The sequence below is a fragment of the Amborella trichopoda genome, chromosome 2, assembly GCF_054954075.1.
Source record: "Amborella trichopoda isolate Santa Cruz 75 chromosome 2, AtrichopodaSantaCruz75HAP2 v2.0, whole genome shotgun sequence".
In the NCBI taxonomy this organism is placed as follows: Eukaryota; Viridiplantae; Streptophyta; class Magnoliopsida; order Amborellales; family Amborellaceae; genus Amborella; species Amborella trichopoda.
Genome location: NC_142337.1, coordinates 9,907,100 through 9,919,856, shown reverse-complemented (window position 1 = coordinate 9,919,856; position 12,757 = coordinate 9,907,100). Strand labels below are relative to the sequence as shown.

General features: G+C 35.0%; 1 protein-coding gene and 1 pseudogene across 1 annotated transcript; both read right to left on the bottom strand.

Annotated features, from left to right (window-relative positions):
- Nucleotides 1-4,596: 4,596 nt before the first annotated feature.
- Nucleotides 4,597-5,019, bottom strand: LOC105421600 (auxin-responsive protein SAUR64-like). The gene has a single exon (XM_011629597.3). The coding sequence runs from the start codon at nt 5,017-5,019 to the stop codon at nt 4,597-4,599; it is 423 nt and encodes a 140-aa protein (XP_011627899.1).
- A 5,050-nt stretch (nt 5,020-10,069) lies between these two features.
- Nucleotides 10,070-10,477, bottom strand: LOC105421347 (auxin-responsive protein SAUR68 pseudogene; annotated as a pseudogene).
- Between the last annotated feature and the right edge of the window lie 2,280 nt (nt 10,478-12,757).

Below are 12,757 nucleotides of genomic sequence, written 5' to 3'. Positions count from 1 at the left end.
ACCGTTGGGCTCACATATTCATATCAGCTAGTAGGCTAATCCCAAATTTTTTCTATATATATATATATATATATATATATATATATATATATATATATATATATATATATATATATATATATATATATATATATATATTTTTCTTTTTTTTTCTATATTCAAACATCTCAGTATCAAGACGATCAAGTAGATGATTTTCAACCATCAAAACAACCTTTTTCTACACACACTCACACGGTTGTGTGTGATTTCATGCAACGGTTGTATAGAAACAGTCTTTAAAAACCACGTTAGGGCAATTTGTTTGACCCAAATTCTAAAATATGCACTCTTTTCATTCTAATGAACAATCACAAAAAAGGAGATATTTGAAAACACAACCTAGAAAATGTTTTTTAGCCCAATTAATATAAGCCGTTCATTTTGATAAGATGCTTAGATCTAGGCATTCCAAAGATATTTTTTCTTTCCAAATTTTTAAATAACTTTATTATCATTCCATTAGCAATGTTAAAAAAGAAAAAATTAATTTTGAATTAATAAAGGCTTAGATCTTTAAATTCACCAAATAGATGATCTAGATTCATTGTTGTAAGGGAACTAATTTTGACCGTATATAGGGTACAAATTATTTATTTTTTTATTTTTGAGATTGATTAATGAGATGAAGAGAGTGTGTTGGCAAAAGTTCGGATCATACAAATACCACAAACATGATTTTTTAGATGTGAGGTTTCACTATATTATAATGGCATGGTGATATGATAATATATATATAATCATAGTCATAAATCACAACCATGTCATGTTTTTCATCATCGTGCGATCAATATGATGTATGGTGATGAAGGGAAGTGAATTTTACCATATACTAAATTTTACATCCGTAGTCTTCCCCCTATCATCATCCAGACAATTAATAACCTCATCCCCTTGGAGTAAAGATGACCATATGGAATATACTTTATAGGAGAAAACCCATAGAAACCACTTAGTATTAATGAGATTGAGAAAGAGTAGTATGATTGTATTAACTGAGACACAAAAATCCAAACAACAACTATTTTCCCATCAAGCAATTGGCTTGAACCATAAATACTTTCTATGGTTACAAAGTTAAATCGAAAATTTTTCAGAAAAACTTTTGAGTTTTCGAGTTTAGATATAGACCTTTTGCTCAGTTGAGCATGCTTTAATAAATTCAAAAGTCACATGTCCTACTTTTAACTCGTATATTCCGATCTTTATTTTTCTTTCCCGGAAGTTGCTTCCTGGAAGTTTGACACCAGGAAATTGCTTCCGAAAGTTTTTACTTACCTATTACTATTCATCTTCATTGTTTGATTAAAAAAGTAAGGTAAATAAAGAACTTCCCCTTACTGTTCATGTTCTCAACCTCGTGTGTAAAGAAAACTTCCGACCAAAAAGTCGGAACTTGAAAAGGGAAGTTTATATCAAAATCAGAATTTGCAGTTGCAGAAAGTTCCACCATTACTGCACCTTAGTCCTCAGCAAAACCCCTAAAAAGAACCCTCAAAGCCAAAGCAAAAAGAAACCAGAGGAAGGGGAATAAAACCTATTTCTCCTTTTCCAAAACCATAGACTATGGCCTGACAATTCAGCCTGCAAAAACCCAGTTTAATTGAAAATTTTGTTAGTTTAATTCAGTGGAGGCCATGGCCATTGTTGACGTTAAATCTCCTCCTAATGGGTTCTTCTGCTTCGTCTGCTAAAGTATAGAGTCTTTGTAAAATGCCCTTTTGGCAAACAAGAACCACTTCATCTCAGAATGGTCAACATGCACAAAACCACAATCATAGCCATGGCCAAAACCAGGCTAATACACAGGTAGAGAGTGGCTCAAACCCGCCAGCTCACACGGTTTCTTCAGTCGCGAGATCCTTTCTTCCTACAAAGCGAAGGCTAAGGGTTGACCTGCCAGCAAACTCTACTTTCCATGTAAGTGTAATTTTCCTATAAAATTTTAGGTTCTCTCTCTCTAAAATAAAATTTATTTTGGGTTGATATGTGTTGGTCTTAAGTCTTCTTCTTTTAAATTAATTTGTTGTTTTGGTTTTGGGTCCTTCTTTGTTTTCCCAAACGTGAATTGGGCTGATAAACGTTCCAATGTATATGTGTTCTTTGAATTTTATGCTTGCCCTTAAGATAATTTGCTTTAAGATTATGCTCTCGCTTTCTCTGAAATTCCTTCAACAGGAAGCATGATAGCTAATGTAATAGTTCTCTTGATTTTGGGGTTGTTTATGCCTTCTTCTAGTGGAAAGTGGAATTCACTGGAATGTAAAGAAATTGTCCACAATCACATGGTCGTCTGAATTTTTCCCTGTTCTCTCTCTCTCTCTCTCTCTCTCTCTCTCCCCCCACCACTCTGTTATCTATCTAAGCTGGTTTCAAGTTATCAGACCTTGACCCCATATTGTGTTAAGCATGATTTTTCTGTTTTTCGTTTGTTTTGTGTGGATAAAAATTTTTTATTTGAGAAACCATGGAGGCAACCCATTTTTCTCTTTTGGATCCAGATCCAGATGTACAATGTAAATTTAAAAGTATAATTATCAAAGTTAAAATAATTATATATATATATATATATATATATATATATATATATATATATTATTTTTAAAACCTGATCAGATCCAGATCAGATCCATCTGTACTCGGATCCACCCAAATTTAATATATAAAATAATTTTTTTGGATCTGATTCAGTCCGGATCCAGATTCCGATTCCATGTATACTTTTCATAACTGGATCAAGATCCAGATCTAGAAGTTCTGGATCTGATTGGGTCCGAATCTAAATTCCGATCTTGTATATATCATATTCGCATCCCATGTTTGCTTTTTGGATCTGAATCCAGATCCACGTGATCCAACCCATTCACAGCTCTACGCTTGTGGATTTACATTTAATATGGGATTTCTTATGCGAATAATTTTGGATATAACCATATCCAACGTACCTCAGGTTGCCTCATTTCACATCTAATGACTAATAATATACCTTTTATATACAGAATGATTAAACAAGTGTCCCAAACACCATCACATGAGTGTTTGCTTCAAGGGTAGCCATATCTTTTTTGTTGGGGACCCTGGATTTGCTTAAGCTCATCCACCATGGGCCCGATCCATGTTACGAAAAAACACATTGAAATGACAGAGTTGAAAGAGGATCCACTAAAAAGGCCAAATTGCAAAACATCTGAACATCCTATGCCAACTAATCAAAGACCCACGTCTTGTGCCTTTCCACTCTTTGCAACCGCACATTTTTTGTCTCTAAATGTTATCTATAGTAGGCTTACATCTACTGTCACTGGAGCACACTAATAAAAAACAGGAAATGTCTTACTTCTGAAATAAGGTAAATCCTCTGATGTTATACATTCCCCTAAAAAAAAATAGTTATTTATACTTGTTCTATGTTAAAAAAATACTAGGTAATCTTCATAAACTACATTGTAAAATATTACATTATAGAAATTTATACTCATAAAATTTTAAAATATTAACTTTTGACATCACATTAATCTCTCTGATAAATATAAAATTATTTCTTGAATTAGAGTTTATTTTTAAATACTAATACAAACTAACTTTAGATATATTGATCATTATATCATAATATATGAATTATTATTCATAAAGTTTAAATCATAAAACTTATTAATTTAATAAAATAAAAAACGACCTTTCCCATTAATATTTATGCTAATATAATAATAATTCGAATGATAATTTTTAAATAATTATTAGTAATTCATTAATAATTTGTTATATCGTTCTATTTAAAGATAATCAAGAATGAGTCACACCTGCATTTCTTAAGAGAGGCAAGTTCTCAGGCAGAGGTAAAGGTTCCTTGAGGAAGACTGATCTACAACGAAATGTCCTCACATCTGGTACAAAAATTACCTCTTCCCAAAGCCTCGTAGACATATGGTGGTAGCTACAATAAGGTTGTTAATGGGCTGACCGGCCTAAGCCGGAGCCGGAGCCTGGTCCGCGCACAAAGTGGAAATTTGGGCCTCACCAAGTCAGACTCGAATCCATCATAACGACACCCGAGACAGGACCAAGGTCTGTGCCAGTCTGCATAAAAATATGGTAAAAGAAAATTTAATATTCCTCATACATGCTAAAAACAATCCGGGCCAAGTTAGCACTAGCCGGGATCCGAAAAACATTTCGGGCTCATTGGGCCGCGTGCACTGGCCTTAACAAGCAACCTGAACCCAACCAGAAACCCTACAAAAAACCACGCCGAGGCCCTTTAACTGGCCTAACTTAAAAGAGGAACGAGGAAGATGGAATAACCCAAGATTTAGCATTGTTAAGACATTAGATCATATTCGCCTTATGAGAAGATTCATATTTTAAACAAATTGCAAAGCTTTTATCGCGAATATGAAAAGATTTATACAACCACTCATCCAGAACCAAAATTTGATGTAGTGCATAAAGAAATTGTTTAGGAACAAAATTGCGAGTTTTATGTACAAAGACAAGAGATGGTTTAGTTGCCCCTTCATATTGAATCTTTGGGGCTGTATTTGATTTAACAGCGACGTCTCAAAAGCTATGGAGAATCATTGGCTCAGAGAATGGTTGAAGGACTAGAGAAGGATGAGAGGCTCTGCAACATGCCATGGAGACCAATGCCTTTTCCACCTCCATTGATGCATTCTTGTTCAGCAGGTGGACTATGTACTCCATCACAAATGACTCGCAAGGCAAAGTAAGAGGATGGCCCCCTGTGAGTCCAAACTCTTCTTCAGCCATCAAGAGCAACTCTCGAAAGATGGGGCGATTAAGAAACGCTAAGGGAATCATGAATCGGCTTCCATCTACTGTATAAATCACAAAATGACCCTCAGCAGCAACTGAATCCATTTGGTCACTAGTATTTCTTTTGAGGGATATTCTTCTCCTTTGACTGATGGCTTTCTTCTGCCATTTGCGTGCCATCTCCAAGAGCCTCTTTGAATTAATCATGACTGAATACAAAGTTTAGAAGAACTTAATGTTCTTCTTTGGGCAAGTAGAGGAACTTATGCTTGTATCAGGAAAGAAGAGAAGATAGAAGAGTTTGTAGTGCAAGAAAGAGCCTCTTTGAATTAATCATGACTGAATACAAAGTTTAGAAGAACTTAATGTTCTTCTTTGGGCAAGTAGAGGAACTTATGCTTGTATCAGGAAAGAAGAGAAGATAGAAGAGTTTGTAGTGCAAAAAAGAGCTTGTGGTAGTAAGAATGGGAAGTGATGAGCTTGATCTTATATTGAAGAACGGGGAGAGAGAGTGGTAGTAAGAATGGGAAGTGATGAGCTTGGTCTTATATTGAAGAAGAGAGAGAGAGAGAGAGAGAGAGAGAGAGAGAGAGAGAGAGAGAGAGAGAGAGAGAGGATGCCATTGTTGTTGGGTTACAAGGAGCGCAGCAGCACATGAAGTGGTGTATTGAGTCATGTTTTGGAGTTAGTTAGGGCATCACGTCTCCACTTGCCTTTATAGACAACACTCAATTGGCCCACAAGGATTAAACGCTTGCTTGAGCTCTTCACAAATAGTTTCAACTAAAGGAAGTGGTTTGGTTTTGAGATAAAGTCTCAAAAAACAATGCCTCATGGGATGTTGCCTAACGACCTTTGCCATATGGACAGTTTTTAATGAAGGTCCTCACCAATATCTCGGCCCTATCCAGCATGGTCTCATAGGCTTTTGTTGAATATTAAGCACTTTAAAACCTATGGCCGTAATTTGAAAATGAAATCATCATTATTCAAGCCTCATCCCAATGATTTGGGGTCGAATTTGCCTATGAAATATGAAAGCACATTTCATGTGCCAATGCACTCCTTGCAACCCAACATGTGTAATCAGATTTTTTTTTATTGTATCTCTCATAATACCCCCTTCTCTTTCTCTGGCCATGTTTTGGCGCCACAGTACATTCCCCAATATGCAATATAAATCTATTGCCTCCATATCACTCCATCATCACCTCCTCCTCATATTCAAAGTTTACCCACCATTTCAGTTCACAATCACCTGTGGTTTTCTCTCCTTGCTCAAACATGATCAAGGAGATCACTCACAAATGGCATAAGCAAGTCTTGAGACAAAGACAAAGGATGGGAATCCCCCATAAAGCAACTACTTGTGAGAAAGTTGGACTGGTAGCCGATGAGGGTCAATTTGCCATTTATACAATAGATGGAAGCCGCTTCATGATTCTTTTGGATTATCTTAACAGTCCCATCTTTAAAGAGTTACTATTGATGGCTGAAGAAGAGTTTGGTTTCACAGGATACGGTCCTCTAAGGGTGCCCTGTGAGGCCTTTGTAATTGAGCACATAGACTCCCTATTTAGAAAGAACGCATCAAAAGAGTGGAGAAAGCATTAGTTCCCATGGTCTCTTGTAGAAGCTCTCTCACTTTGCTAGCACTTCATCAAACCGCCCTTGAAAATATGATTCAACATGGATTTTGAGTTCGCCAGTAGTCTTGCATTCAGAATTTTATTTGGAGGCAGAACAAAGCTATTGCTTTGTGTAGAAAGATGGATGCCGCAACACCAGAACAATCCGCTTCTCAATTAGTGTAACAATGTCATACTAGCCCAAGACTCACAACCAACTAGAAAGAAGAAGAATTACCAAGATGAAGTGGAAGAAAAACATTCATTAAAGAAAAACATGGCGTGTACAAAGGCATTACAATCTTGACATCCAAGATTAACCTTAATACAAGTGACACAGGGGTACAAAAGGTATTACAATTTCGATACCCAAAATTAGCCTTAAACATGTGAGCCAATTTTCCCACCACATACCTCTCTTTAAATAGAGGTTCTTACAACCCTATTTACTGTAATAACTCTCCACTCACAATAATAATTTCTAACTTACATCAATAACTACTAACCACCTACTAGTTTATAACTTTCTGCTACACAAACTTACAAGTGCAACCTCACTATATCACTCATGATAAAAAAAAATAGTGACTAATACAATTTCTAGAAAATACACTTTAACAATTTTAACATGCTCGTCCTTTTTTATCAAATGCAACATATTTATACACTAAATGTTATCATTCCTTTAGCTTCTTCGTCAACAATTTGTCTTACTTTTTTTGCTAAAATCAAACTGGAAAATGGATCCTCTGAAGTTCAGCCTATTTTCTTCAGTTAAGCAATGAACGCCAAAGACATCATACAACATTCAAATCCAATTAACCGAAAATAAAAGCTACTTCTAAGAAATGATATCATCATCTTCATCACAACTTTTTTCCAACTATTTGGGGTCGGTTCAAGAAAAGATCAATTCTTTAATAATGCGAAGAAATGACAATATTCCCTTTGCATTGTCAAGAATATGGGATCAATATTCAACATCATCATCGATATTTTTCTAACTTGAGAGGGGATGAAGTTTTAAAAAAATATCTCCCATCATAATTCAAATTTTTTATAAATCCAATTTTTTTTATATATTTTTCAGCTTGTTTGCATTTCTTATGTTCGATTATAGTTTGCTTCACTTTTAAAGTATGTATGTTATTTTGTTTCACATTTTCTTAAATTTTAAATATTTAGGGTGTTTTGGGTCCTGTACTTTACTCTGCTCGAGCCAGGGCCAAGTCCGGGTCCGGAGCCATATGACATTGAAAATGAAAGCCATACCCGCAGGGTTGGCTTATATACCATGGGCCTAATGCATGTTAGGAAAAAATGCAGAAAAAAATAGAGGTGAATGAAAATCTACTCAAAGACCAAAATGTAAAACATCTAACAACCTATGCCAGCTAATCAAAGACCCAACTTCATTTGCCTTTCCACTCTTTGCAACCGTGCTTCTCTAATGTCATCTACTCTCATGGAAGCACACTAATAAGAAAATCAATAATTTATACTTGCTTTCAATTAAAAATACTATATAATTTTCATAAACTATTTAGCAAAGTATTATATTATGATGCTAGTAAGTGTGATAATAGTTATGGGCAAGCTTTCTATGCTTCCTCTACAACATAAAACTTATATATTTCCCCTTATCCAACTGTTCATTCTGAATGGAGCACTAAGATTGCTCCAATCACAATGTCGGATCTCTATACTATTTTATTTTTAATTTTTTTTCTATAAACTCTTTTGACTCCAAATTTGGGACTTCTAATCCTCTATTATACTCGCACTAGCGAAAAATATATATATATAAAATTTCTAATAAAATAAAATGACCAAAATACCCCTGAAAGATTCAAGGGGTATTTTGGTTATTATATTTCATAAAATTATTTTTTATATTTTTTATAGGTGCTCCCCAATGAGAAGATGGCACATACCAAATTTCATGTTTACACAATTTGTATAAAAAAAACTAAAAATAAAATACTTTGAGACATCGGATCTAAGATCAAACGGTGAGTGGCTCTCTTGATCAAAATTGAACGGCTGGATGGTAGGGGAAGTATAGAAACCTTTCCCAACAGTTATTTAGCACAATTGTTGTGAAACCTAAGCCTTATGGAAAACAAGTAAAGCTTCAATCTTGAAACGTCTTCTCAATTTATTTTGGTATGGAAAATCTCTATTATAGATTTGAAGTCTATTTCCACCACTGATTATAAAATTTGTAGCTCAAAGAATAGTACAGATATTGCGAATCCATGAAGACTTGAAAATGGTCAGTCCAGATAATGTCTTACAATATATGTTATTTTTGTGGTTTGAAATCTTTTTTTTTTATTTACAATCATAATAGTCAAGGTCAAGATTATATATTTGAAGGTTTTCTGATGCCAGAACTGTAATTTCGGGTGAGTTTTAAGGTAGGGCTTTACTTTTTACTGTAAATGTAAGGCCTTATTTTAAAATATTCCTATCTATAGATAATACATATTTTAACATAAAAAACTTTTAACATCACATTAATCTACCTCGGGAATATGAAATTTGATGAGATATGCATTAAATTTAATCACCACAATAACAACAACTAGAAGTCGCACATGCATTTCTTAAAGAGCCCCTTATAAAGTGATAATGATAAATACAAAGATATATATAAATTTAACAAGAGAGGGATCAATAAGGATGAATTTGGAATAAATTAAGAACCAAAAGGATATTTAGAAAAAAAGAAAAAAAAGACAATTCATCCAGAGCAACCTCGAGGAAAGTTCTCCACAAAGATAAATATTCATCGAGGAAAAATGATCTATAAACAAATGTCTTCACATCTAGCACATAAATAGATCAAACATGAAAGTAAAAGGTTTATACAGTGTTAATGCATGTAGAATTAAGGTGCACCTTTAAAATCTTTCGAAAAAGACTATTTTAATATTGGAAAAGCATCTAATTGATTATCTCGACAATGACATGTATAGATATGGAGAAAAAAAAAGAAGAGATTTCAAGTCCTAAAAATAATACATCATGCTTGATTTGAACTATTTTTGTAATTTAAAATTTTATAATTAGAAATAAAAATAGATTCTCTCATCATGCTAAAAAATTTCGATACCAAATTTACATCTCATGACAAAGTTTGGAGGTACACCATATTTTGATTGTTTATGGTTGCAAGTTGCAACCTTATGCAAACCACACCCAACATGACATATTAAAAATTAAACCGTCCCAATGCCTTGTAAACATAGAGTGGTAACTAAAATAAGGTTGTTAATGAGCCCGTGTTGGCCACAAAAATATTTGTTCAATTCTCATGCTCAAATTCATGATAACGAGACCCAAGACAAGACCAAAGTTTGTGCCGAGCAATATATAAATATGGTAAGTGCAGGCCCTGGCCGGTCTTGAAAGTATTTCGGGCTTACTAGGCCAGGTCCACAGGCCTTAACAAGCTATCCGAACCCAACCTGAAACAGGCTTTGGAAAAAACCAGGCCCACCCTCATTAACAACCAAGAATTGTTTAGACACAAAATTGTTAGTTTTATGCAGAAAGACAAGAAATGGTTGAATTGTCCCTTCAAATTGAATCTTTGGGTTAGTATTTCAATTAACAACCACGCCTCAAAAGCTATGGAGAATCATTGGCTCAGAGAATGCTTGAAGGGCTAGAGAAGGATGAGAGGCTCTGCAACATGCCATGGAAACCAATGCCTTCTCCACCTCCTTTGATGCATGCTTGTTTAACAGGTAGACTATGTACTCCACAAATGAATCACAAGGCACAGTTAGAGGATGGCGTCCTATGAATCCAAACTCTTCTTCAGCCATCAAGAGCAACTCTCGAAAGATGGGGCGGTTAAAAAAGGCTAAGGGAATCATGTATCGGCTTCCATCTACTGTATAAATCACAAAATGACCATCAACAACAGCTGAATCCCTTCGATCACTAGTATTTCTTTTGAGGGACATTCTCCTCCTCTGACCTATGGCTTTCTTCTGCCATTTGCGTGCTATCTCCAAGAGCCTCATTGAATTAATCACGGCTCAATACAAAGTTTAGAGGAACTTAATATTCTTCTTTTGGGCAAGTAGAGGAATTTATGCTTGTATCAGGAAAAAAGATAAGACAAGATGAGAATATAAGAGTTTGTAGTGCAAGAAAGAGCTTGTGGTAGTGAAAATGGGAAGTGATAAGCTTGGTCTTATATTGAAGCATGGAGAAAGAGAAAGAGAGGATGCCATTGTTGTCGGGTTACAAGGAGTGCAGCAGCACATGAAGTGGAGTCTTGAGTCATGTTTGGAGTTAGTTGTATTAGTTCTAATTAAGAAAATTAATAAATAATTAAATAAAATCGATAAACAACTTACTCGGACATGTCCTTAACTCACACGAGGAACTTAAGGTTCCATATCAAAACCTATAGACCAAGCCATCCAGTGGCAGGCTATCTTCTTAGTCCTCTTGGTGAATCTCCTTCACCTTCCATCTCTATTTTTCTATCATTTTTCTCTTTTTGTTTTTTGGTTTTTGGTTTTTATAGAGGTTAACCACTTTTTATAGATAACACATTTATTTTGTAACTCTCACATTCATTGTCTATAGGACTTGAAATCCAAGTGTAACTCTTGCCTTAACTCTTTTAAGTGCAGCTAATTAGGATTAACAATTTGTCACCAAACTATTAATCCTATATAATAAGCTAGATCTGTCATTACTCCACTAATGACTCATATAATAGGATGTCATCTAAGCATCCTCACAATTTACAAGGAATCCAAACACACCATTGGGTTTTCCCTCCAATGATATTGCGTTTTTCCCTTTAGAGATACATCATATTAAGCTCAAAAATAGATCCATGTATATAGCATTGCCTCATGTTAACCATATGGGATTTCACATATACTTCAATATGGCTTTTGTATCATTATTGAAAACATTAATTTCCGAAAGAAAAAGGGCTTGATAGGCCACATTTCCAATAACTCCTACTTGGCCTGAAGGCCTTTTAACATCTTGTACATGGTATTGCCTCATGCTTTCCACATGGGATTTTCACATATCCCGCTAGTGTAGTCACACACTACTTTTAGATTTCTTGGCCTCAACAGCCTTATATATGGCATTGCCTCACGCTATTTGCATGTGATTTCACACATACCCTACCAATGTAGTCATACACTACACTCAGATTTTTTGGCCTCAACAACCTTATACATGGCATTGCCTCATGCTTTCCACATGGGATTTCACATATACCCTACCAATATGGTCAAACATCACACTTGGATTTCTTGCCCTCAATGGTTTTATATATAGCATATCCTCATGATACATATATGGGATTTTCCATATACCTTACTAGAGTGGTCATACACCACACTTAGATTTCCTAACCTCAATAACCTTGTATATGGTATTACCTCATCCTACTTGCATGGGATTTTACATATACTCTACCAATGTGGTCAAATACCACACTTGAATTTCTTGGCCTCAATGGTTTTGTATATGGCATTGTCTTATGCTACCTGCATGGGATTTCTCGTATACCTTACCAATGTGGTCATACACCACACTTAGATTTCATTACCTCAATAACCTTGCATATGGCATTGCCTCATGCTGCTTGAATGAGATTTTACATATACCCTGCCAATATGATTAAACACCACACTTGAATTTCTTGGCCTCAATGGTTTTGTATATGGCATTGCATCATGCTACCTGTATGTGATTTCTCATATACCTTACCAATATGATCATACACTATACTTAGATTTTCTGGCCTCATTAACATTGTATATGGCATTGCCTCATGCTACATGCATGGGACTTCACATATATCCTGCCAATGTGGTCAAACATCGCACTTGGATTTCTTGACCTCAATGGTTTTGTATATGGCATTGCCTCATGCTATCTGCATGGGATTTCTCATATACCATACCAATGTGGTTATGCACTACACTTAGATTCTCAGACCTCAATAGCTTTGTATATAGCATTGCATCATGCTACTTGCATGGGATTTCACATATACACTATCCATGTAGTCAAACACCACACTTAGATTTCTTTGCCTCGATGGTTCTGTATATGACATTGTCTCATGCTACCTGTATGGGATTTCTCATATACCTTATAAATTATTCACCAACACGTTGAATTTTATTTACATCTATCTTTTAGCCAAGAGAAAAAGGCCTACTGCTTTCACTTGTTTCTTAAACATGTCGTCCACAACTGGTTTTTAAGTCCAAAGCTCAAATTTGAATCTTAGATCAAAATAATAAAAACAATAATAA

Excerpts from the sequence above, each read along its gene's own strand:
- LOC105421600 (XM_011629597.3), bottom strand. The coding sequence starts at position 5,019 with ATGATTAATTCAAAGAGGCTCTTGGAGATGGCACGCAAATGGCAGAAG.